General features: G+C 48.0%; 1 protein-coding gene across 1 annotated transcript in view; it reads right to left on the bottom strand.

The window, feature by feature from the left end:
• Window positions 1-25691, bottom strand: part of IL2RA (interleukin 2 receptor subunit alpha) — a 45667-nt gene that overhangs the window by 6502 nt on the left and 13474 nt on the right. The window contains exons 2-5 of the mRNA XM_070801994.1: window positions 8205-8387; window positions 4055-4168; window positions 1703-1924; window positions 292-372 (exon numbers count right to left, since the gene is read on the bottom strand). Of these exons, the coding sequence (XP_070658095.1) occupies window positions 292-372; window positions 1703-1924; window positions 4055-4168; window positions 8205-8387 (600 nt within the window). The remainder of the gene's footprint in view (window positions 1-291; window positions 373-1702; window positions 1925-4054; window positions 4169-8204; window positions 8388-25691) is intronic.

The raw sequence follows: 25691 nt of genomic DNA, 5'->3' as shown, positions 1-25691 counted from the left end.
GAGAGTCCAGGCTTCTGGAGGCAGGGGACTCGGAGGCCGCTGGAGACCTGCGAGAGGCCAGGGGAGCCCTGGCCCAACTTCTGAACATCTCGTTCTTCTGCCTCGAGCTGCTGCCCTCCAACTTGCTTATCCTCTGACACTGGCGACACTGACCGTGTTTGAGGCCTGGGAGGTCATGTGCAGATGTGGGACCGTCTCTAGCACCAGGGGGCAACTCCCAGGCCAGCTCTTCCCTCTCCTGCCTCACAGTTTAATAGCCAGGCTTTTGTCTTCCAAGAATGCCAGCCGTACCTGTGGTCCCTGCCATCCTGGTTGGTAAGAAAGTTCCACTCCCAGGGGGAGCTTCCGTGCTCTCCTGAGGCTCTGCGTCATCTGGAGGAGAGAAGAAGGATGCTTGTGGGGCAGAGGTGAGGAGTGGGGTTCTGGGGTCTCCCACCCACCCCCTCCGCCTCCTCAGCTGACCCCAGACATGGTAGCTGAGGTGTGTCTCGGCTTTGCGGTCCCCATCAGGGTCACAGTGAAGTGGCTCAGTGACCCCAGCAGAGCGGGAGGGAGGGACCTGTGACCCTGACTCTGGCTCTCCTTGGAGCTCTAAGCAGCTTTCTCCCCGAACTTCCTACTCAGCTCTGGTTGCTGTCTGCAGCTTGGAATTGGGTCATCCTAATACAAATTCCATCAAACCATTAAGCAAAGTGTGTGCGTGCTAAGTCGCTTCAGTCTTGTCTGACTCTTTGCGACCCTCTGGATTGTAGCCCATCAGGCTCCTCTGTCCATGGGATTCTCCAGGCCAGAATCCTGGAGTGTGTTGCCATTTCCTTCTCCGGGGATCTTCCCAACACAGGGATCGAACCTCTTATGTCTCCTGCATTGGCAGGTGAGAGTTCTTTACCACTAGGGCCACCTGGGAAGCCTATTAAAGTAGAAATGCCCAAAAGGAGAGCTTTTCTTTGTGACAGATTCCCCATTGCTCGTGGACACGCCTGGTGGGCAGTGTGACTCATGGTGGGGGGGCAGGCTATGGGAAAGAAACACAGCACCCCAACAAGAAGATCCAAGAGGGAGGTGTGGGGCCTGGGCAATGGGGGCGAGCAAAGAAACCACCGACAGTTAGGGCCCAATGGGGGGCCTTTTGATTGTAGATATGGTAATACGATTTGAGGACAAAAGTAGCAGAAGAACTCAACGTAGGTGGCGTGTCCGTGTGTGTGAACGAGCACACAAGCGTGTGCCTGTGTGTCTGTGCTTGAAAAGTCCCTGCCCTGCACGTCTGCACTTTGGCAAAGCTCAGGTGGGACTCACATAAGAAGGGGGGTGGCTTTCTCCTGGTATAGAAGGAGGCTGGATTTACATCACGTATCAGCAAGTTGGAAACATATGCAGGGCAGGTGGACTTTCCCTTTTGAATGAGGAAGTCTTGGTAGCTTAGAAGCAGAGGGGGAATTTCAGGATCAGCTAGAAACGCCGTGTGGGGGTGGGGGGGGCCCTCTGGAAGATGCCTGTCTTCCTCTTTCAGATCCTGCTCTTTATCCCCATCAGGAAATGGGGGACCCCAGGGCATGGAGACCTTACGGTTCATTTCATCCGTTTTCTAGAGTAAGAACAAACCGAGGCCCCAGGAGAGGGAGCGGCTTGCCCAGGACCACGTGGCGGGTGGGTCAGGGAGCAGCCAGGCGGCGGGCCCTGGGCCCGGGCACCTCTGTACCTGAAGCCTGACCGTGCTCCCCTTCACGTATGCACTTGAGCCTGGGCCTGGTCCACCTCAGCTCCCCGTTGATCATCATGCAGGTGCTTTCAGCAGGACTGGTCTGTAGGGCCCTGAATCCCTGGGCGCACTGGTAATGAACCGTCTGCCCCAGCGTGAAATGGTAGACTCTCTTTAAAGGTTCACGTTCGTGTTCCCATGGTGGCGGTTCCTCACAGTGACCTGGACGAGGGGAAGGGAATTCCAGAGGCAAGTTGAGGAGATGCTGTGAGTCCAGGCTGCCTCTTCCTAGAGACCAGACCACAGTCCTTCTTCTCTTCTTTGGCCCCTCCTCCACCCCTCCCCCCGCTTTCTTCCAATAAGTATTGGTAACATCTATTTGTTAGGGCCTTTGCTAGGCACTTTGTGAAAGGCATGAAGACCCAGTCCCCCTCTCCTGCAGTGAGCAGACAGTGGGTCAGGGAAGGAGCCTCTGCAGGGAGAACGTGGGGAGCATGACACAGGTGCTCGCTCTGGGAACGCAGAGAAACGAGCTTCTGCTGACAGGGAGAGATTTGCTCAGTGGACAGGCGTGCGAACAGTGGTTTCAGCTTAGGGTTAAGGGCAGGCTCCAGCCAGTCTGGGCCGAGGAGATGTGGAGACCACCTAGATCTCGACTGCTAAGTGAGGAAGCACATTCTCAAGTGGTCGTCTTGGAGCCACGGAGAAGTACTTGGGACAAATCCAAAGCTGGGAGGAGGGAAGCACCAAGACGATCTTAGAGAAATGGAGCCTGGTCCCTGATCAAGCCATGCCTGAAGCTTGCCCTTTTAAGGCCTCTGAAAATTCCCATATCCAGTAACTTTCCCCTCATCCAACTAAAACCAAAGCCTGGCTGCCCTTTAACCCCACAGATCATGTCCTGTCTTGATTTAATCCCTTGCCCCCCAAATCTGGACACATGGAACCACAGATCCTTCTAAGCCCAGAACTGTGAAGCTGTGTATATGCTCTGACCTTCCACAACCCCAAGGATCCAACATAACCCCTCCTACTGCCCTCCATGACCCTTTGCAGCAGGAGGCCTAGTGGTCCCATTCTGAGGGGTCTGCTCAGTACAGCATCTTGCAGTCCATCCTTGAACGTGTGTTTAAGTCTCAGAATCAAATTGCCTTTCCAGTCAGTAAAATTCATAACCGTCCAGACCCGTTGGAATTAGTTTTGCTTCTTTCGAGTGAAAACTTCCAAATTAAGACAGTCTGCGCAGCATCCCTTAGCCAGAGGCAGCTGGTTATCTCTTGAGTAAGGAGAGTAAACACTGATCTCTTGAGAAAACTTTCAGTAATTGTGGGATATGGGAGGCGAGAAGGAGAGGAAAACAACGAATGTGTTCTGAATCCTCACTCCAGAAAAAAGTCACAGTGACAAGGAGAGGAGACAGCGTATTGCAGCAGGTTCCCCAGATTAGTTGTTGTCTTTTTATTTTTTGTTAATTAATAAAAGCTGAAAATAAATTCAAAGTAGCTTAAATAATCGTACCAAGAGCCCTGGTCTAATTCAGGAGACCCGAGGCCTTATTTCGGTCCCATTTTATGAGTCGCGCCGTGTCTTTAATTGTCTCTGCATCTCAATTCCATCAGTAAATTGAAGGAATATTTCCTGCTCCCTGACATACTGGGTTCTGAGGTTGGAACGAGATTATACACCAAGTCGTAAAGTTCTCTGTAAGGTTGTACAATCAGCATAGGGGCACGGGGTATTGAAAGGTCAGCTGGCCCCCCAACGCTCAGGTTTCCCTAATGGGCTCCTTTCTTCCCGATGTCAAGGCTGACTTCCACCGTATTAATTTTGGAAAGTCGAGGCAGCAGCTGGGTGACACAGCACTGGCTCGTCCACAGCCCATTAGCTCAAGCTCTGTCCGCAGCTTCCAGAAGCCAGTGTGGCCCCACCCAACTCAGAACCCTGTCCTGTTAGAAATAGAGATGTCTGGAAGTCAATTACTTGGCTCACAGTTCAGTGTCTCTTCCTTAAGGGAAACACAGAGCATCTTTTGAGGCCAAGGAGTACTGGCGACTCAGATTGCTATTCTCTGGCCACTGTGCTTGGGGCAGTTAGCCCCCAAAATGCTATTTGAATGGAAGTGAGTTGAGTTGAACTGAATTGAGCCCTCTTGGGCCAGTTCCCAAGCCTGGAGGATGCACAGAGCCCAGGCTGGCTGCTGTAAGAGGGGCTCGAGATGCTGAGCAGAGAGCCTGCCACCACCGCGCCACGGCGCTGGTCCCCAGGGCGTCCTCGGGAGAGAGGACCACAGGCCGGACTTTCCTCCTTGGGGGTGCACTGCGTGTGTCTGTGAGAGAGCAGGTCCGTTCCTACCTGGAAGGTCAGCTTCCTCCGGAGGCTGCGTTTGGTTCTGCGCATCTGTGGGTTTTTTCTCCCTCTGTTCTTCGGGTGCAGGAGTGACTTGTTTTACTGGGTTCTTAGCAGGGGCTAGAGAGTATGGAGGGAATGAAGAATATAACTTCACAGGTGTTTAAAAGAGAATACCCTCAGAAAGAACATCTTTCTAGGGCCTGTAACATGCCAGGCAATATTGGGAGATGCTGAGGTTATAAAAATGAGCCCCACACACCCTGTCCTCAGGGGGCTCTCAGAGGGCCTGTTCACGGGCAGCAGAGCACCAGCCCGCCAGGCAGGCTTCCTGTACGTGATGATAGTAGTCTATAGTGTGTTTCTGAAGGACCCAAGCTTTTCTGGCTGAATGGTTTGTGCCTGTGTGTCTCCCCAAAAGGGACCCCGTTCTGGCCATCAGCCTGTCAACGCCGTGCATGGAGGTGAGTGTGGTGGCCAGAAGAGCAATCTCAGCCACTCCTGTCTCCCGAAGGCAGGTTGTTTAAGAGTCAGAGGGCATCCTAAAGAATGGCAATGTGTGCAGTCTCAGAAAAGACAGAATGGTCTCTGCTTCCAAGGCAAACCATTCAATATCACAGTAATCCAAGTCTATGCCCTAACCACTAATGCTGAAGAAGCTGAAATTGAACGGTTCTATGATGATCTACAAGACCTTCTAGAACTAACACCAAAAAAAGGTGTCCTTTTCATCATAGGGGACTGGAATGCAAAAGTAGGAAGTCAAGAGATACCTGGAGTAACGGTTTGGCAAGTTTGGCCTTGGAGTACAAAATGAAGCAGGGCAAAGGTCAACAGAGTTTTGCCAAGAGAACACACTGGTCATAGTGAACACCCTCTTCCAACAACACAAGAGACGACTCTACACGTGGACATCACCAGATGGTCAATACCAAAATCAACTGATTTTATTCTTTGCAGGTAATGATGGAGAAGCTCTATTCTGTCAGCAAAAACAAGACCAGGAGCTGATTGTGGCTCAGATCATGAACTCCTTATTGCAAAATTGAGACTTAAATCGAAGAAACTAGGAAAACCACTAGACCATTCAAATACGATCTAAATCAAATCCCACTTCCCTGGTGGCTCAGATGGTAAAGCGTCTGCCTACAATGTGGGAAACCCAGGTTCAATCCCTGGGTCGGGAAGATCCTCTGGAGAAGGAAATAGCAACCCACTCCAGTACTCTTGCCTGGAAAATCTCATGGACGCAGGACTGTGGTAGGCTACAGTCCATGGGGTTGCAAAGAGTCAGACAGGACTGAGAGACTTCACTTTCATTTCCACTTTCTATGATTATACAGTATAAGTGAGAAATAGATTCAAGGGATTAAATCTGATAGGCAGAGTGCCTGAAGAACTATGGACGGAGGTTTGTGACACGGTACAGGAGGCAGTTATTAAAACCATCCCCAAGAAGAAGAAATGCAAAAAGGCAAAATGGTTGTCTGAGGAGGCTTTACAAATAGCTGAGAAGAGAAGTGAAAGGAAGGGAAGAAAGGAAAGATATACCCATTTGAATGCATAGTTCCAAAGAATAGCAGGGAGAGATAAGAAAGCCTGCCTAAGTGATTAATGCAAAAAAAAATAGAGGAAAATCATAGAATGGACATGTTTAGAGATCTCTTCAAGAAAATTAGAGAAACCAAGGGAACTTTTCATGCAAAGATGAGCACAATAAAGGACAGAAACAGTATGGACCTAAAAAAAGCAGAAGATATTAAGAAGAGGTGGCAAGAATACACAGAAGAACTATACAGAAAAGATCTTCATGACCCAGACAACCACGATAATGTGATCACTCAACTGGAACAGACATCCTGGAATGTGAAGTCAAGTGGGCCTTAGGCAGCATCACTACTAACAAAGCTAGTGGAGGTGATGGAATTACAGCTGAACTACTTCAAATCCTAAAAGATGCTGCTGCTAAAGTGCTGCACTCAATATGCTAGCAAATTTGGAAAACTCAGCAGTGGCCACAGAACTGGAAAAGGTCAGTTTTCATTCCAATCCCAAAGAAAAGCAATGCCAAAGAATGTTCAAACTACCACACGATTGCGTTCATTTCACACATTAGCAAAGTAATGCTCAAAATTCTCTAAGCTAGGCTTCAACAGTACATGAACCAAGAACTTCCAGATGTTCAAGCTGGATTTAGAAAAGGCAGAGGAACCAGAGATCAAATTACCAACATCCTATGATTGTTGGATCATAGAAAAAGCAAGAGAATTCCAGACAAACATCTACTTCTGCTTTATTGACTACACTAAAACCTTTGACTGTGTGGATCACAACAAACTGGACAATTCTTAAAGAGATGGGAATACCAGACCACCTTACCTGCCTCCTGAGAAATCTGTATGCAGGTCAAGAAGCAACAGTTAGAACCAGACATGGAACAATACACTGGTTCCAAATTGGGAAAGGAATATGTCAAGACTGTATAATGTCACACTGCTTATTTAACTTATATGCAGAGTACATCATGTGAAATGCTGGGCTGGATGAATCACAAGCTGGAATCAAGATTGCTGGGAGAAATATCAATAACCTCAGATATGCATATGACACCACTCTTATGGAAGAAAGTGAAGAAGAACTAAAGAGCCTTATGATGAAAATGAAAGAAGAGAGTGAAAAAAATGGTTTAAAACTCAATATTCAGAAAACTTAGATCATGGCATCCAGTCCCATCACTGCATGGCAAATAGATGGGGAAACAAGGGAAACAATGGCAGACTTTATTCTTTCGGGCTCCAAAATCACTGCAGATGGTGATTGCAGCCATGAAATTAAAAGACTCTTGCTTCTTGGAAGAAAAGCTATGACCAACCTAGACAGCATATTAAAAAGCAGAGACATTACTTTACTAACAAAGGTCTGTCTAATCAAAGCTATGGTTTTTCCAGTAGTCATGTATGGATGTGAGAGTTGGACTGTGAAGAAAGCTGAGTGCCAAAGAATTGATGCTTTTGAACTGTGGTGTTGGAGAAGACCTTGAGAGTCCCTTGGACTGCAAGGAGATCCAACCAGTCAATCTTTAAGGAAATCAGTCCTGGGTGTTCATTGGAAAGACTGCTGCTAAAGCTGAAACTCCAATACTTTGGCCACCTGATGTAAAGAGTTGACTCTTTTAAAAAAGACCCTGATGCTGGGAAAGATTGAAGGCAGGACGAGAAGGGGACGACAGAGGATGAAGTGATTGGCTGGCATCACTAACTTGATGGACATGAATTTGAGTAGGCTCTGGGAGTTGGGAAAGGACAGGGAAGCCTGGCATGCTGCAGACCATGGGGTTGCAAAGCGTTGGACACGACTGAGCGACTGAACTGAACTGAAGAATGGCAGTGGTGCAGCTGCTATGGAGAACAGCTCAGTTGCATGTGCTACATTCACATCGTTATGAACTATAGTTATTTTCAGTTGTTTAGTAATTATTAGTGTAATGTCTTCCCCCCCTCCGCCACGCCCTCTTAAAGTGTGGTTTCCTTGGCTTGGTGTGGCAGAGTCTAGGTCCACCCAAATCTCTACAAATGAGCCAATTTCATGCCTTTTTATGGCTGAGTAATGTTCCATTGTATATACGTAGCACATCTTCTATATTCATTCCTCTGTCAATGGACTTTTAGGTTGCTTCCATGTCCTGGCTATTGTAAATAGTGCTGCAATAAACACTGAGGTGCATGTGTCTTTCTGAATCATGGAAAAGTAGTACAGATGAACCTATTTGCAGGGCAGGAATAGAGACGCAGATGCAGAGAATGGGCGTGTGGACACAGCAGGGGAAGGGGAGAATGGGAAGAACTGAGAGAGTAGCATTTACATATATACACTAGTGTGTGTGGACCAGCTACTGGGGAGCTGCTGTACAGCACAGGGAGCTCAGCTCGGTGCCCTGTGGTGACCTAGAAGGGTAGGATGAGTGGTGGGAGGGAGGCTCAGGAGTTAGGGGATATATGAATACTTGTAGCTGATTCACTTCCTTACCAGCAGAAACTAACAACATTGTAAAGGAATTCCACCCCCCCCCACCAGCCCCCAAGGAAAGTTGCAGCCCCGCCTCCTTCTTTGCTCCAGTTTTTCTCCTTCCCTAGGGGTTACCAGTGGAAACTCTTACAGGTGCTGTTGCAGAAGCATCTGTTTTCCCAGGCAGAGTGGCTGGAGTCCCCCACGCAGCGCATGACGGCCGACACTCTGCGGAAGCCTGTCTTGCAGTCGCAGTTTATCATGGTGCCCACCTCGTACCTGAAGACCTTGAACATGGCGTTTCTGAGACTCGGAGGGTCATCATGACAAGCCTCTGCCAAGACAAAAAGGCACCTTAGTGATCCAGGAGCTTCCAAACACGGGCGCAGTCAACCATCAAAAGGTTCGAACCCCACCTTTCTTCCCTTGATTTAAGGGGTTGGCATGTACCCCACTTTTTCCTGGAAAGAAACTCAGGCTGTTGAAGGTTCTTTAGAAACCTTCAGATCAGAGATGGTTCAGAATTTAACTTCAGCCAAGTTCTAAGCCAAGCTACAGTGTCTGTCAAACTAAATTAATAGAAACAGCTGGGGTTTTATTCTGATGACTCCTGCCGAGCAAGCATAGTTTCTAAACAAGGAACAAGAGGAAGGGCTTCCCTGGTGGCCCAGCTGGTAAAGAATCCGCCTGCAATGAGAGAGACCGGGGTTCGATCCCAGGGTTCGGAAGATCCCCTGGAGAAGGGGAAGGCTACCCATTCCAGTATTCTGGCCTGGAGAATTCCAGGGTATAGTCCATGGGGTCACAAAGAGTCGGACACGACTGAGCGACTTTCACTTCACTAACATGAGGAAAGGTGGGCAGCGGGGGAAGCCACACGGATTTAACTGAGGGATGAAATGTATCTGTTGAGAAATCGTTTCTTGGAGGAGAAATATTTGTTAAGTGTTCACTCAGTGTGTGGTGAGTAGGAGATGTGTTTCTCACCCATCCACCCACCTCTGAGTTTACCACATTTCTTCTCACACCACAAAACCTGACCCTCGCTTGGCCCAAAAAACCATCACTGGTTTCCCACTAAAGACACTTGAAGAAGTAGCCGAACACCCAACTAGTATGGGGAGGGAAGCGTGCTGGTCTCATCAGAACAGGGATTCCACTGTGTGTCTCTAGACACGTTGCCCTGCTTCAAGAGATGAGATTTTTCAGGAAAAAGTCATAGGCTGTGTGGAGGAGGTGGACAGGACGGAACAGGAAACGGGAGAAAGTGAGGCGGCCAGGGCTGCCCGCAGCTGGCCTCGCCACCCAGCAGAAGGGCATCAGCTCTGGGCAGGTGGCCAAACCCGGGGCCGACAGAGGACCGTCTGCAGTTGTGAGTCAGTCACTCCGTGTGGAGCGGAGCTTCTCGGAGCCCTCATGCTCTGCCCAGCCACTCACCGTCCTGGAGACCACCCCTTATCCCCATCCAGGATGCAGGACCCTCCTGACACCCCCCAGAGGATGAGGAGAATGTGAACAGCTTGCCCCACCTCTAACCCAGAAGGGACTAAACAACAGCAATTTGAATGGCCGAGCGGGCCAGCAGTTGCAGAGGAACCTGTAACATAACGTGCATGCTGAGTCACTTCCGACATCTCTGACTCTTTGCGACCCCATGGACTTTAGCCCACCAGGCTCTTCTGTCCATGGGATTCTCCAGGCAAGAACACTGGACTGGGTTGCCATGCCCTCCTCCAGGGGATCTTCCCGACCCAGGGATCGCACCCGCGTCTCTTATCGTCTCCTGCTTTGGCAGGCGGGTTCTTTACCATTAGCGCCACCTGGGAAGCCCATCACATAATTAAATTCTGGTAATTGTAATACTCATAATAAGCCAAGAAACATAGTGTAGTGGAAAGGTGTTGGGGGCCAGAGTGAGGTACTCCGCCCATGGCAAAGGTCATGAGGAAGGAGGCTCGACATACGCAAAGGCAGGATCGAGCCTCAGGAGTCCCCCTGGAAATCCCCGAGCGTCTACCCCCATAACCAGAGCCTGCCTACTTTACTACTTTGTGCTCTTACCTACACCTCTGACTTTACGGGGGGCTGTCCCCCACCACCTCTTTCGGAGAAGGAGTTAACCTAGAGCTCCAGTTAATAATAATTCCTGGGCGTGATAAGAGTGTTTTAACCTACAAACTCCTCTGAAGGTTCTCTAGCCTGCCTGACAGGCTCGTCCAGCCACATGTGATTGCTCACAGCCTCCCAACCGTGAGAGGCACAAGATGCTTTAAACCCTCTAAAAACAGGTTCTTTAGAGAAGTTAGAAAACTATTAGTATAAGTATAATGGGCTGATTAGAAATTGTGTTGGTGAAGGGTTTTTCATTTGTTGAGCCAATGTTTGTTGCTAAGTCTCCACATCCCCTGCCCTTACACACATTAATGAATATATAGAAGGAATAAGTATTAACCTTTGATATTAATCACGTTAGACCTTAGGCTAAGTAAATTCTTTCCTTAACTAAAACCCACTACACCCTCACCCTGTAGGAATGTAACTTTATTTGGGTGGCGTCTGTTTTGAGAATAATCAGCCCTGGAGAAATAAGTGTCCTGATTGACTGACCGCTGTCACAAGGAGAGGGTCGTAAATTGTCAGCAGGCCCCCCTGGCCAGAAGATGATGTAACACCCCTAAGACCTCTGTATACATTTGTGTGAAGCACCTGACTTTAATAAAAGTCAGGACTGCTGTCCCCACGTGACTTTTGTATAACATCTCAGTGTATAAAAACAGACTCTGGAAAATAAAGAATTGGGATCAGTTTCTCGAAATACTGGTCTCCCCATGTCGCGCTCTCTCTCACTCTGGCTGAGTCTCCATCTGGAGCGCGGAACCCACCATGCTTACTAATTATGCCTGGGCTTCTAAGATCCGACCCGGGAGGCCTCAGTGTCTCCTCCCCTTCGGGAGAACGGAAGGACGCCTGCGGCCTACGTAAGTGGTGCAAACTTCTTGTCTTGAAGTTTTATTGGTCTCCCGTGTAAACCAAGCTACTCAGCCTCTTTTCTCCACTGAATTTTCCTACTGAGCTATCCTTATTCTATTACTCTTTATATCTTTAATTAATATCTAATTGAAGCTATTGTATCCTGATCCTCGCCTATGCCGTCTCTCCTTCGAATACCCTGGATCAGCTGGGGCTGGTCCCCGGCAGAAAGGGAAGGAAGCTGGGTCTCTAAATTGTAGCTCCACCAGCTTACTAGCCACACAGTTTTATTGTAGTTACTTATCTAAGACGCAGCTTCCTTTTCTGTAAAATTCATATAATAATTATCATTTTACTGATTTGTTTTAAAGATTATGTGAAATAACATATCAAGGTAACTTGCAGAGCACCCAACACGTAATAGTCATAGAATAGATGCTAGTTCAGCTCCTTTTTTTCTCTGTCCAGAAAAAGCAATCTTAGATGTCCTTCAGAAAATGAGTGGACAAATAAACTGTGGTAAATTCAGACAATGGAATGTTATTCAGAGCTAAAAAGAAATGAGCTCTCAAGCCAGAAGAAGACATAGAGGAAACATTAATGCATATTATTAAGTGAAAGAAGACAATCTTAAAAGACCACACATTGTATGATTCTAACTATAAGACATTCTAGAAAAGGAAAAACTATGAAGGCAGTAAAAAAAAAAAAAATCAATGGTTGCCAAGGGTTACGGAGAAGGCAGTGGCACCCCACTCCAGTACTCTTGCTTGGAAAATCCCATGGACGGAGGAGCCTGGTAGGCTGCAGTCCATGGGGTCGCTAAGAGTCAGACATGACTGAGAGACTTCACTTTAACTTTTCACTTTCCTGCCTTGGAAAAGGAAATGGCAACCCACTCCAGTGTTCTTGCCTGGAGAATCCCAGGGATGGGGGAGCCTGGTGGGCTGCTGTCTATGGGATCACACAGAGTCGGACACGACTGAAGCAACTTAGCGGCAGCAGGAGCAGGGGGGCTGGAGAGATGAATATGTAGAGCACAGAGGATTTTTAGGGGGTGAAATTACTCTGTATGATACCATAATGATGGATACAATAAATAAGTGGGCGAAGATTGTTCAAGTCACTTCTCCAAAGAAGATATCTGATTATCAGTAATCACTTGAAAAGGTGCTCAAGACAACATTAGACATCATGGAAAAGCAAATCAGAAGCCACTGTTCAAAGAGTCCATTAGAATGGGTAGAACAGATACAAGACTGATAATACCAAATGTTGGCAGGGAGCAACTGCAACTTGCTGACATTACTGGTGGGAGTGAAAATAACACTGTTAACTTTTGAAAATTCCAAGTTTTTAAAAATGAAGTTAGATATATACCTGCCCTACGATCCAACCATCCCACTCCTGGGTATTTATCCAGGAGGAGTGAAATCTTGTGTCTATGAAAACACTTAAACATTTATAGTAGCCTTAAGTAATCTCAAAAACATTATGTTGAACAAAAGAAGATAAAACAACACACACACACGTTGATTCCACTTATATAAAGCTTCAGAAAAGACAAACTAGTATACAGAAAGAAATTAAACCAGGGTTTGCTCGTGGTGGGCGGGATTGACTGCAAGGAGTTGGTGGGGTGATGGAAATGGGGGGTCCTTGGGTGTACATCTTCATCCTGATGACAAATTGAAATTATAATGGACTCATCACAGTTCAGGCAGACAAAAGTAGAGTCAGGGGCCATGGAAGACCTGCTCTCAGACACCTCCCTGCACCAAGAACTTGAATTTTCTCTGAATTGCACAGAACTTAAGGACACCACCAACCGTTTTCAAAGCAGTATCTGCCAGCAGCTGCAAACTGATGGTCTCAAGGTTCCTCCTTGAAACTGTGCATGCAGCCTTTTCAGATGTCAGCCGATTGGTACTTAACAAGCATCCTTATGCTTGCCAGCTCCAACTATAATTCTTGGCAAACAAGTCATGTCACTAACTGTAACCTTGTGGGTTTTCCGTTTATAAGCCTCCCTTGTTTTATTGTTGGGGGTGGAGTGGGGAGACAATTCACAGGCTCCTTTTCTTAATTTTTATTGGAGTCTAGTTGCACGACAATATTGTGTTAGTTTCTATTGTACAACATAATGAATCAGGCGTAGATATACATAGAGCCCCTAGTTTTTGGACTTCCTTCCCACTTAAGTCACCACAGAGGATGGAGTAGAGCTCCCTGTGTTGTACAGTAGGTTCTCATTAGTTATCTATTTTATACAGAGTATCAATAGTGTCAGTCCCAATCTCCCAATTCTCACCACCCTTGCCCTTTCGCCCTTGGTCAAGGGCTTCTCTGGGGTATTCCTAACAAACCCCAAAGAAACACCTTTTTTATTTCAATCAGGTCTCCATTTCTGAAATTTTTGGTTAATGGCCAAAACTCATCAAAATCGTACACTTCAGATCTGCGCATTTCACTGCAAGTAATTTTACTTCCAAAAAATCAGTAAGAAGTATACCGAGCAACTCTCACGATTATTCACTAGCACAAAGAATCAAGGATTGACCTCAGATGCATTCGGAATCTGACAACTCAATCACAAACCAAGGAAGTTTCCAAACACAGAAATTGGAAAAGAACCAGGAAAATTGCCCTTGGGACAACTTGGTGTCCTTAAAAACTATTTACATGGTGATATGCTTTTTTTAATTAGGCCATGGAAATTTTTCCAGGATCATCATAAATTAGCCTGAGCGTCGAGGAGGTCATGTGAGGACAAGGGAAAGTTTCAGAGCTTCTTACTCCCACAGACTTGCTTTTTATCAAAGCATCTTTCCTGGAATCTAGAAGCAATGGAACTTCCCTGATCTATAGCTTAGAAGTAGTAAAGAACTTGACTATAACCCTTTGCCCTGGAACCATACAAAGACTGAGCCAGATGTCATCTGAAGAAGGTGGAGTGGGAAGGTGTTCAGCAAAGGCAGACAGAGGGTGGGGTGTTCTTTTTAATAGGATTAAATCTGAGATTTTTAAAAAGTCCTTCTCAGACTGGTCATAAAAGAAACAGCAGTACAACATCTTTCAAAAAAAAAAAAAAACTGAAAATGCCTCTTCTCTCCTGAAATCTTGCAGAGGAATGAGTGAGTGAAACTTGCTGAGTCGTCTCTGGTTCTTTGTGACCCCATGGACTGTAACCTGCCAGGCTCCTCTGTCCATGGAATTCTCCAGGCAAGTGTACTGGAGTGGGTAGCCATTTTCTTCTCCAGGAGATCTTCCTGACCCAGGGATCAAACCCAGGTCTCTTGCATTGCAGGCGGATTCTTTATCATCTGAGCCACCAGGGAAGCAGAGGAGTGTTGAAGGACAATTCTGTTTATGTGACTCAGCAAAATGTCTTTACATCCCCTTTCCTCATATTATCCTTACAAATTTTCTTCTCACACAGCATGGCAGCTGCCCTCATTTCCTAGTTTTACTCTAAAATTCTCAGAGTTCAGCAAAGGGGCTTTTTCCGCCTTTACTCTTGCACCCACATTTCCAAATCTATTTCCTGTTTCCACCGGAGGCTCTGCCTTTCTAACAGAAGTCTTTCTCTGCTCTCCACTCTGCCCATTTCCCCAACTCAGGAGGCAAACACAGAAAAAGTTTTTGCAAGTGGGAAGTGAACTGTTTTTCTCTCTGTCGTTTTAAAGCATCGATACATTTCTAAATTGGATGTTATCTTCTCTTCAGAGAGGATTGAAAGCGTGTGCTGCTTCTGGAGTGAAGGAGAACTGTGTACATTCCTAGTCTGGTGCTGGGACTTGGGGTGAATGCTCAGAGCTTGGACTGGGGGTCCAGGCGGGGTCCTACCAGGGGCTCAGAGGAACACTGATATGGTCTTGCCACCTCCTACCTTTCGTGTGATCAGAGGTGGAAAGAGAGCCAGTGATTATCATTAATCCTGCAAACCCCAAGAGCTTCCACTCTCACTTAGAGAGTTCAAATTGAGCTCTTCTGACGTCGAAAGTGTTTCCTGTCTCATTTCAGATTTTAGCTAAGACAGGTAATTGGAAAGACACAGGCGGGACCCCACACATGTGTCCCTCTGCCCTGCACCCACCCCACCTCCATCCACACTGGCCCAGGTGCAGCTCCTCTTGGGATATTTGTAGGTTTGTTGCCTCCGGGAATTCCCTATTCAACTGAAGTGCAGGAATCTGTGCACTTTTGACATCTCCAGCTGACACTGGTGACAGTCACTGAGAGCTGCCTTGCTCTGGGCTGTGTCACCATGCAGGTCTGGGAGGAAGGTGGACGAGGACGGGGGCCCCTGGGACACTCACTTCTTTTGATCTCCGTTGTTTTGTTTTCCCTCCAGTGGGTCGCTGGAGCTTCACCTCCTCCATCTCACCACACCCAAGCAGGGGGAAAGAGAGCTGAGGCAGCCACTGCAACGCTGCAACAGACCAGCTGTTCTGTCTCCTAGGCGTCTGCTCTCTCCTTTCTGGCCTCTTCTTCTTCTTCTTTTCATTTTTTAAAGATTTATTGATTTATTTTTGGCTGTGCTGGGTCTTCATTGCTTTGCATGGACTTTTCTCTAGATGTGGCAAGCTGGGATGCCCAGGCTTCTCACGGGGGCGTTGCTTAATGCAGAGCACGGGCTCTCGGCACATAGGCTTCGGTAGCTGAGGTTCAGCAGCTCTAGAGCAGGCGCTCAGCAGTTGTGGTGAACAGGCCTGGTTGCCCTGCAGCAGGTGGGGTCTTTCCAGAACAGGGGCTGAACCTGCATCCCTTGGGTTGGCAGGCAGATTCTTTCCCACTGGGCCACCAGGGAGGTCCTGCTCTCTCGTTTTGAACATTAGACCAAACCACCAACCATTTGCTGCTGTTTCCAGAAGGACAGCTCCTGCTGCTTGGGTTTCCAATAACAGATGAGAAACTTGGTGACTCAGAGCAGTCACTTCCCTTCCTCTAAGTGACCGGCCACCCGGTAGGAGTGACAAGAGATGCAGACCGGGGCTTCCTAATTGGAGGTGGGATCCTGATACCCCTTCTCTCGCCCCGCATGTGCTTTCAATGCCACTCCCCCCAACATAAAGCTACCCTTTGTGTTTTGCCATTTTGTTTTTAGAAGAGAATAGAACTAAGATGCGGGCTTCCCCGGTGGCTCAGTAGTAAAGTGCCAATGCAGGAGACATGGGTTCGATCCCTGGGTTGGGAAGATCCCCTGGAGAAGGAAATGGCAACCCACTCCAGTATTCTTGCCTGGGGAATCCCATGGACAGAGGAGCCTGGGGGCGCTATAGTCCTTGGGGTCACCAAGAGTCGGACACGATTTAGCGACTAAACAATGGCAACCGCAAAGAACTAAGATGAGTTTTGGGCTGAGGTGTTTTCGTGTCCCTCGAGTTAACCAGGAATACCAGCACCTGGAGGGAAGTCGGTCCTTTGAGCGGGAAGTCTGATTAGAGCCGGCAGGACTCTGCTTCACTTGTGCACAGCAGAGCCTCTCACACTTTGACATACAGACATGTGGCCTGCGGGGGGCTTGTTGAAATGATAGGGTGAGTGTGGATGCTGAGATGATTTCTCACAAGTGCCTTGAAGCTGCTGGGGGCTGCAGCCACGTTCAGCATCTAGCAGTGGCTGCCCCCTCCCCAGGGGCCCGCCTCCCCCAGGGGCCGACCAGTGGGGTCCTTAAGCGCCGCTAAAGCTGCTTCTGGAACACTTTGTTCCCAGGAAAAGCATCTGAGAGGGTGCACTGAGAACTCCCTTGGCTGGAGGAAAGGTAGATGGGTGAAAACAGTTGTGGACTAGGTGATTTTTTTTTTAGTATTCTTTTCTGATGTTGCTGAAAACAGAAGAGCACTCATATGGCCCCTGCGGCCTGTGTGAGTAACATGAAAGACAGGGAAAGGGAAGGGGCTTCGAAAGGATGTGGACAAGGTCTGAGATAAGATTCTTCGCTCTGTGCGTGAATCAAGATCAAGTTGTGTTTGCCCGAACAGCCAGGCCAGCTCTGAGTGCCTGGCTTCATCTTTGGGCGCATCTGCCTGGCCGTCCATATGCTCGAGGCTGGGGGCAGGCATCAGAGGAGCTCACTCAGCACAGGAGCTTCTGGGTGATGGTTCACTGAGCTTTACATAAGGGATGTGGGAGCCATGAAAGTTTGGACCACTGGATAAAGAAATGGTGTGGTTCTTGACCTCAAAACATCCATCTGTGTCAAATCTAAGAACCCCGAGATTTGCTGCTGTTGTTCAATCGCTAAGTCGTCTCCAACTCTTTGTGACGCTGTGGACTGCAGCACGCCAGGCTTCCCTGTCCTTCACTATCTGTCAGAGCTTGCTCAAACTCATGTCCATCGAGTCAGTGATGCCATCCAACCATTTCATCCTCTGTTACCCCCTTCTCCTCCTGCCCTCTGTCTTTCCCTGATGAGAGCACCTCATCAGGGCACCTGATGGTGGCCAAAGTATTGGAGCTTCAGCTTCAGCCTCAGTCCTTCCAGTGAATATTCAGAGATTTATCTAAAAGTAAGAGACAGTCTCCAAATTCCTTGGGGGGCCCACCCAGCAGTCTGAGCCTCAGAAAAACCAGGTATTTCAGGTGCAAACTAAAATATTACAGGACACGTTTACCATTAATCTAATAGGATCCCAGGATCTGAGAGCTGGGAGAAACTCCAGAGATAATTAAGGTTAACCTGCTCTTTTGTTGATTAAGGAAACAGACCTTGTTCCATTCAACGAATAGCTGCAAACATGGGACACGACAGAGCCCCGACTTCCGGTTCAGTGCTTCCCCCCATAGCTAGCGTCAGGAAGGAGCGTGCTTGTCACCAGCGGTGGAAGCTCCTCTAGCTGGAGGCAGGCTCTGTCTACACTATCTGGGTCACTGGGAAGTGTTTGTGAAGTGTTGTGGTTGAATTCAGATCATTATCTTTGAAGAATTCAGAGCTCACGTCCTCCATTTGGGGCTATTTATATAACAGTAGCTGTGACACCTGAGCCCTGCCTGTGGCTGCTCCCTTGTAGAGATTACCTTCCATGCTCACTGCAACCCTCAAAGGGAGAGATTGTCATCACACCTTACACGTCAGGGAACTGAGGTTCAGTCAGTTGCCTGAAGTCACACAGCTCAAGGCGATGGGACCAGAATCACAGGAAATCCCACTATTGCTGCCTTCATGCCTACCTTTTTTTTTTTTTTTAAAGGAACGCCTTTTTTTTTTGGTATGGCAGATGATCTGCTTACAATGCAGGAGACCTGAGTTCAATTCCTGGGTTGGGAAGATTCCCCTGGAGAAGGAAATGGCAACCCACTCCTCGCCTGGAGAATCTCATGGACAGAGGAGCCTGGCGGGCTACAATCCATGGGGTCGCAAAGAGTCTTACATGACTGAGTGACTCACACTATTTCTTTTTTTAAAGAATATCTATTTATTTTTGGCTGTGCCGGGTCTTCACTGCTGCTTAGGCTTTCTCTAGTTGTGGTGGGTGGGGGCTGCTCTCTAGCAATGCGCAGGCTTCTCATTGCACTGGATTCTCTCATTGCAGAGCACGGGCTCCAGGACATAGACTTCAGCAGTTTGCGGTTTCCCAGCTCTAGATTACAGGCTCGATAGTTGTGGAGTATGGGCTTAGCTGCTCCACGACCTGTGGGATCTTCCTGGAACAGGGATTGAACCCTGTCTCCTGCCTTGGCTGGAGGATTCTTTATCACCAAGCCACCAAAGAAGCCCCCTCATGCCTACTTTTAAAAAAAGATCTCACTTTTACTTTCAGGAAATAATTTCAAATAGCAAACTTAAATGAGTCAGAAGAAGCAGTGATGAAGAAGACAGCAGGAGAAAAGGTTTTCATGGACCCCAGGTCACCACAAAAACACAGAGGGTGATGCAGTTGGTTTCTCTGTAGGCATGAGATTCAAAGTGTTGAAGAAGCAGGATAGAGGGGGTCGGGAACCAGTGTGAGGGATGCCAATGTAAGGGTGAAGCCAGCGTCCCGCAGCCCCCGTCTGCCACAGAGTGACCCTTCAGTTGCTGATGTGTGGGAGGAGCCAGGGGAACGAGTGCAGACGGATCATTTGAGAAGTTCAAAGAGCAGATATTGACAAACAAACTTGGACATATTTCAATTCTTTAAACAACTAATATGACAAAGGCAGTGATTCTCAAACCTTTTGGTGTTAGACCTCTTTACACTTTCAAAAATTACTGAGGGTCCCACCTCAAAGCTTTTGTTTTTGTAGATTATATCCATCACTGTTTGCCACATTAGGAATTAACACTGGGAGAGTTTAAGAGTACATGTTAATAATTCATCTTAAAGTAACAGTGACAAGCCCTCACAAATATGCCCTGATTTGATCCTGACAACCACACCATGAAGAAGATATTATCATGATTCCTACCATTTTACAAATGAGACACTGAGGCACAGCGAGGTTTGGAGAATTGCCTGAGCTTGCCCAGCAAGGTCGTGTGGCTAGACGACCCTCAATGATGGGACTAGAGGCTTGTCTGGGCTTCTGAGCTGAGGTCTTGGCAAGGATGCTGTGCTGCCCCGAGCAGACGCCTACCTCAAGCCCTGAGCTCATGTCGAGACATAGTGCCTTCACCTCCCCATCTGGCCATCCTCTGGTGCTCCAGCTCTGCTCAAAACCTACTATTTCCTCTTCTACTTAACTCGCCACTGGGGTTTTAGTCAATGCAATCAGATGAAAGAACACGTAGCCACCTAAATATTAGAAAGAAAAGAAGTAGAACTATCTCTACTTGCAAATTTTATGACAGCATGTCCGGTAAACCCCAAAGAAGCAATGGTGGTAGTGATAAAATAATGAAATGGTTTGAAAAGCTAGCAAACGATCTGTGTGTGTGTCCCAGCTGCTCAGTCGTGTCCAACTCTTTGTGACCCCATGGACTGTAGCCTGCCAGGTTCCTCTGTTTATGGGGTTCTCCAGGCAAGAATACTGGAGTGGGTTGCTATCGATAGTGATACTGAAAAAGCATGGCATGGAGTGAGGAGGAGAGAAGCACTTTTTTGGATAATGTCTGGATAATGCCAGCTAAGGAATGCAGAAAGATGGATTGAAAAGAGAATTATGTGCAGAAAGGTAGATCACAAAGGAATTAGGTTGAGTGAAAAAAAGCCAATTTCAAAGGTTACATATCATGTAATTCCATTTATCTCATAGTCTTAAAATGACAAAAATCATAGAGATGGAGAGTGGCTCAGTGTCTGCCAAGGGTCAGGGAGGATGGTGGCCTGTGGCCATGGTCACAGTAAGGCAGTGGGAGGGATCTTGGGATAGGAACTTTTGTGTACATTGACTCTGCTCATGGTCACAGAAATCTACACACGTGGGAAAGTCGCATGGAAATAAAGACACACGTGCATCAATGAGAGCATGTAAGATTGTTAGATCAGCAAGACTGATAGATTGCAGTGAGGTCAACTTCCTGGTTGTGATACCATGCTATAATTGTGGGGAAGACTGAATGAAGGCTGTACTGGATCTCTTGATATTGTTATTTACAACTGCATGAAAATCTATAATTCTCCCAAAATAAAAAGTTAAAAACAAACATGCACTCAAACAACCCTCAGGTCTTCTTGTCCTTGTTTCTTTTAAGGGCCCTGTCATGCCCATGAGGCAACTCTTCAGTCCCTTCAGTTCCCCTCGCCTTTGCCATCGGGTGCAATCCCTTCCCAGGAGTTGTTGCTTGGACCTCTCTAGGACCCTGGCATATGTAGCCCCCTCCATCTCCTGTACCACCCACCCTCGCCTCCAGCCCTCCGGACTGCAGACCTGCCAGAGCATCTTATCATTTCCTTCCACCTCCCAACTTTCCCTGCTTCCGATATGTGTTTTCAAATGTCACCAGTTTTGTGCAGTGGCAGTATTGTGGCCAATGAGGCTTATCCGAGCTAGCTGAAAAGGAAAAAAGACCATCAAGTCAGGGACTTGACTGGCTGTCCAGTAGTTAAGAATCCTCCTTACAATGCCAGAGTTAGATCCCCGATCAGGGAACTAAGATCCCACGTGCTGTGGGACAACTGGGGCCTCGAGGAGCATCCAAGCCTGTGCGCCACAGCTAGAGAGTCTGTGTGCTGCAACGGAAGATCCTGCATGGTGCAACTAAGACCCAACATGGTCAAACAAATAAATACCTTTTACAAATGAAAGAACATTGAGAAGTCAAGCATCCTAGCATCCCAGAGCACAGAGTGACTGAACTGGTGCCGTAGTCAATGGCTGCAGGTGAGGAGCTCTCCACCTCTGTGATCGACCTCTGGGTATCACAACCACTCTCCCTCTTTCACCTTTGATTCAGGAAGTGGGTTTCTCAATCACCAGACTCGGTTTTTGACAGGAGGGATTGACAACATTTCTTTTCCTTACTTCGGGAATCAAGTCTGCCAGTCAAACCACAGATGGCAGATCCCTCAGCGCCATTAAGGAGCGTATGACCTTAGGGGCTTCTTAGACACTCCACGTCCTCCAGGTCACTGCCTTTGCCAAGCTGATCTGGGCATGATGTCCCCGATGGGGAAGCCTTCCCAGCCTGTGAGTCAGGTCAGGAGGAAGGCTGTTCTCGGCTTTACCGGGTTTGAAGGATAAACAGTGGTTCGCCTGGCAGAGAGAATGTCAGATTCAGGGGACTGTGTGTGTGTGCCAAGTTTCTTCAGTCGTGTTTGACTCTTTGCGACCCCGTGAACTGTAGCCAGGCTCCTCTGTCCTTGGGGTTCTCCAGGTAAGAATACTGGAGTGTGTTGCTATGGCCTTCTCCAGGGGATCTTCCCAACCCAGGGATCAAACCCACTTCTCTTATGTCTCCTGCCTTGGCAGGTGTGTTCTTTACCACCAGTGCCACCTGGGGACTTTAAGGGGAATATTTTCTGGAGTGTGAATGGCAAGGGTGTGAATGACAAGAGATGCATCCATGGAAATAATGTAAGCGAAAGCTTTCAATATCTGGCCCCCAGGTCTTGATGTTGCTATTATTATCTCTGGAGCAGGGTTGTTTTTAGGACCAAATGATAAGATTGGTAAGCTTTGTGAGCTGGAAGAAAATATCTAAAGTGTTAATAAAGCTTGATTGTGTCAGAACAAGGAAATGGAGAGTCTTTTGATCTTTATCTTCTAAGAACTATTTGTGAGAATCCTGGATCTGTTTCCTTCCTCTCACCTGCGTTCACAATGGCCTGCACATGTAATAAAGTACGGTGAACTTCCTGATCACTACCCACTGGCTCACCACCGTTGAGTTTCAAAACTTCTGGTCATTTCTGGTTGTTGTTGGCCGTCCATGTCACCTACTGTTTAAACTATTTCCTCAATGTGGGCAGCCATAAGCCCTGAATGAATGCTTGAGTGTATTAGCAATCACATCGATAATATGGTCCATTAATTCATTCAGTCAACACAGATCCATCTTCACTCAGTGTAAGTACTGAGGCGTGCATGCTCAGTCACTCAGTCATGTCCAACTCTTTTCAATCCCGTGGACTGTAGCCCATCAGGCTCCTCTATCCAGGAGATTCTCCAGGCAAGAATTACTGGAGCGGGTTGCCATTTCCTTCTGCAGGGAATCTTCCTGACCCAGGGATTGAACCTGCGTCTCTTATTGTCTCCTGCGTTGCAGGTAGACAATGCTTTACCACTGCACCACCTGGGAATCCCCCACATGCTGAGGGAAATGTGGCAAAACCAAGTTCAGGGTCACCATGCTGTGGGCTGGGTGGGGGGATGGGGTTAAGGCAGGTTAACGGCATCAAAGAAAAGGTCGCCCAACTCCCCAGGTGGGAATAAGTGGGGGCGCTGTGTGCTCTGGGGTGAGGGGGGTACTCAGTGCAGCTGGGCTGGTTCTCTGGTACTGAGCATCCTTCGCTCATGAGTTCTGTATCTGACCCACAGTTTCTGAGACCCGGCTGGGCCTCTCAGACCAAAGAGTCAGAGTTTCCACAACTCAAGAATGAGAACACCTTCTGCCTTAATCAACACTTGTTACCAAGAAAAACGGGGGGCTGGGTGGGAAAAGAGTTCTTTTCTCTTTACGTTAGAAGGGAAGAAAGGAGAGTGAGAACCAGTAGTATTCCTGTCCCTAAGTCAAAGCTGTCGCATTTGGGGGTCTCAAATGCTCCTGCGAATGAAATGTTGAGGGTGGTGGTTTTGTCCCTGGGAGGCTTAGCTGATAACAAATTTCTGTATGTGAAAAAGTTAACCACACATTTACCGCAGAATGTCAACCCGATGAAAATTAAAACATTGTCAGATAAGAAAAACAAGGGGTGTAGAAATATAACCATGTTCTTTCTCTGAAATCGAAAATCAGTTTTCCTTCAAACCTTTGAAAGCTGTTTCTTGGGACGAAATAATGGTTTCAGCAGAAATGTGCTACGTTGGTGAATCCCACCCACCATCTGCCCCAAGAGGAGCCTTCAGAGAATTTAGACCATGGAGTCGTGAGATTTTCAACTCCATAGCCACAGAGTTTCCACTGTTTTAAAGAACGCCAGGCGCATAGGTGCAATGCCGGGTAGAAACTCAAGACCCAAGGGGAAACATAGGAGAGAAGAAAAAAGAAAAAAGTCACAGGAGAACATGGAGACATCCAGAAGGAAGAGTCACTCATCAGAACTGACATCCCGTTCAGGTGTCGTGCAGGGGCTGGCCGTGCCAGAGTGGGCCCCGAGTGTGTCAGGCGCCCCAAATCCGTGTGTCCTGGGAAGACGAGGGTCAGGTTTGCCAGTAGCCACCCCCACCTCCCGGGGTGCCCCCCATACCCCTCACTCTGGGCACGCTTCTTCCTGCCTGCTCTCAACAATACACTCCGTTTCAAACAAGTGTTTGGATTCACATTCATATGAAGAAACCTTCCTGCCTGGAGCAATGGTGTCAGGAGGTGGGGCATTGGGTGACTTGAGGCTGTGAGGTTGGACCCTCATAGGTGGGTCTGGGTCCCTTAGGAGAGTCACGAGAAATCCTCTGGGGGGAAACCATAGCCCTCGCTCAAACCCCATCACGCCACCTGCCCCCACCCCCGGCTCAGATCTCAGCCCCCAGGAATAAAGTGAGGGGTAAGCTGTGTTGTCCTAAGGCCCCCAGGCCGTGGTCTTCTGCTAGGACAGTCTGCTAGGACAGCCTGCTCAGACAAAGACATCATTGTTTGTCTTGGATGGTGACCAGCCTTTCCATGGAGAAGGTCAATGCCGCTATGGAAACGGAGGCCACAGGCCAGCTGGAGGGAAGGTGCTGATTTAGGTTCTGAGGTTCTTGGTGCTTTGGAGGCAGCCCTGATCTCCTTGTCTACTGTGACTGGCCTAAGATGGGTTCAGTGTAGACCAACAGCAGCCGGAAATCCACACATCAGTAGGCGAGGCCCCACAGAGAACGGGGGGATGAAGCTGTGTCAGAGTGAACTGATGATGGGGGTGGCCACACAGTCAGGAGGAGGGTGTTTAAGATTGTCACGTAGACAAGGCCCGGAGCCCTCTCCGGTACTCCAGGAACTGGCCTCAGAAAGGCAGCCTCAACTGAAAGGCTTTTAATGAGCTTTTAATGTGGACTCAGTAGTCCACAGAGTAGTCTATGGACTACTGAAGGAAACAGACTCCAAGATCCCCAGAAAGTGAAGTGAAACTGTTAGTCGCCCTGACTCTGTGATGCCATGGACTGTAGCCCACAAAATTCCTCTGTCCATGGAATTTTCCAGGCATGAATACTGGCATGGGTTGCCCATTCCCTTCTCCAGGGGATCCTCCCACCCCAGGGATCGAACCCGCATCTCCTGCACTGGGGGGCAGGTTCTTTACTGTCTGAGCCAAGTTCCCCAGAGCACCTTTTAAAGTGTCAGCTCTAGGGACTTCCTGTTCCAGTGGCTAAGACTCCAAACTGCCAGTGCAGGGGGTCCAGGTTCAATCCCTGGGCAGGGAAGTGGACCCAACAGGTCACAACTAAGAGTTTGCATGCTGCAACTAAGACCCAGTACAGCCAAATAAATAAAAATATTTAAAATCCACACCATTCCTGCCTTCTCTAAATTCATAGGCAGCACCCGCAATGTAGTCTCTGATCAAAGCCATAGGCGAGCACTGTTCCTTTCAAGGGACACCCAACTTAGAAGGTTTGACCACAGGCGATGAATTTGTAAGGGGTTTTCGTGTTGGGCTTCCTCTTATTGAATTTAAATCCAAGGTGGCAGCATTTTCCAAGGACATGGGAACTAAGACCTGTTTACCATGATTCAAGGGGAATTGCTTTGTGCTGAAAAGAACAGATGGGAGCCATCAAGGATGTAGTTGTTGCAGCATGAACTGCATATAGGTCCTCCCATGGTGTGAGCGATGCCTTCAGTCCTGCTGGTGAATGGACGGGACGCAGTAGGGGAGCGGGCTGGCTGGTGGGGAGCCTGAACGGCTCGATCAGCACAGCGTGGAAGGGATGGGGTTTCACCCTGCTCTGGGGTGTTTATTAACCACAGAATGTCAGAACTGAAAGGGACTTAGAGAGCCTCTCTGTCATCTCCTCGGAGGCACAGAGAGTGCCCGCTCTGTCCAAGATGTGGCAGTCACTGCATGCTTGCCACTGATGCAGGCACACAATTGGCTTCCCTGGTCCCCCCAGCCACCTCTGTAGGAGGCTGTTATGAACATTCATGACAATTAATATGACGACTATTTTA

Source organism: Bos indicus, chromosome 13 (genome assembly GCF_029378745.1).
Source record: "Bos indicus isolate NIAB-ARS_2022 breed Sahiwal x Tharparkar chromosome 13, NIAB-ARS_B.indTharparkar_mat_pri_1.0, whole genome shotgun sequence".
In the NCBI taxonomy this organism is placed as follows: Eukaryota; Metazoa; Chordata; class Mammalia; order Artiodactyla; family Bovidae; genus Bos; species Bos indicus.
The sequence above is the reverse complement of the archived record's forward strand: the minus strand, read 5'-3'. Positions and strand labels throughout refer to the sequence as shown.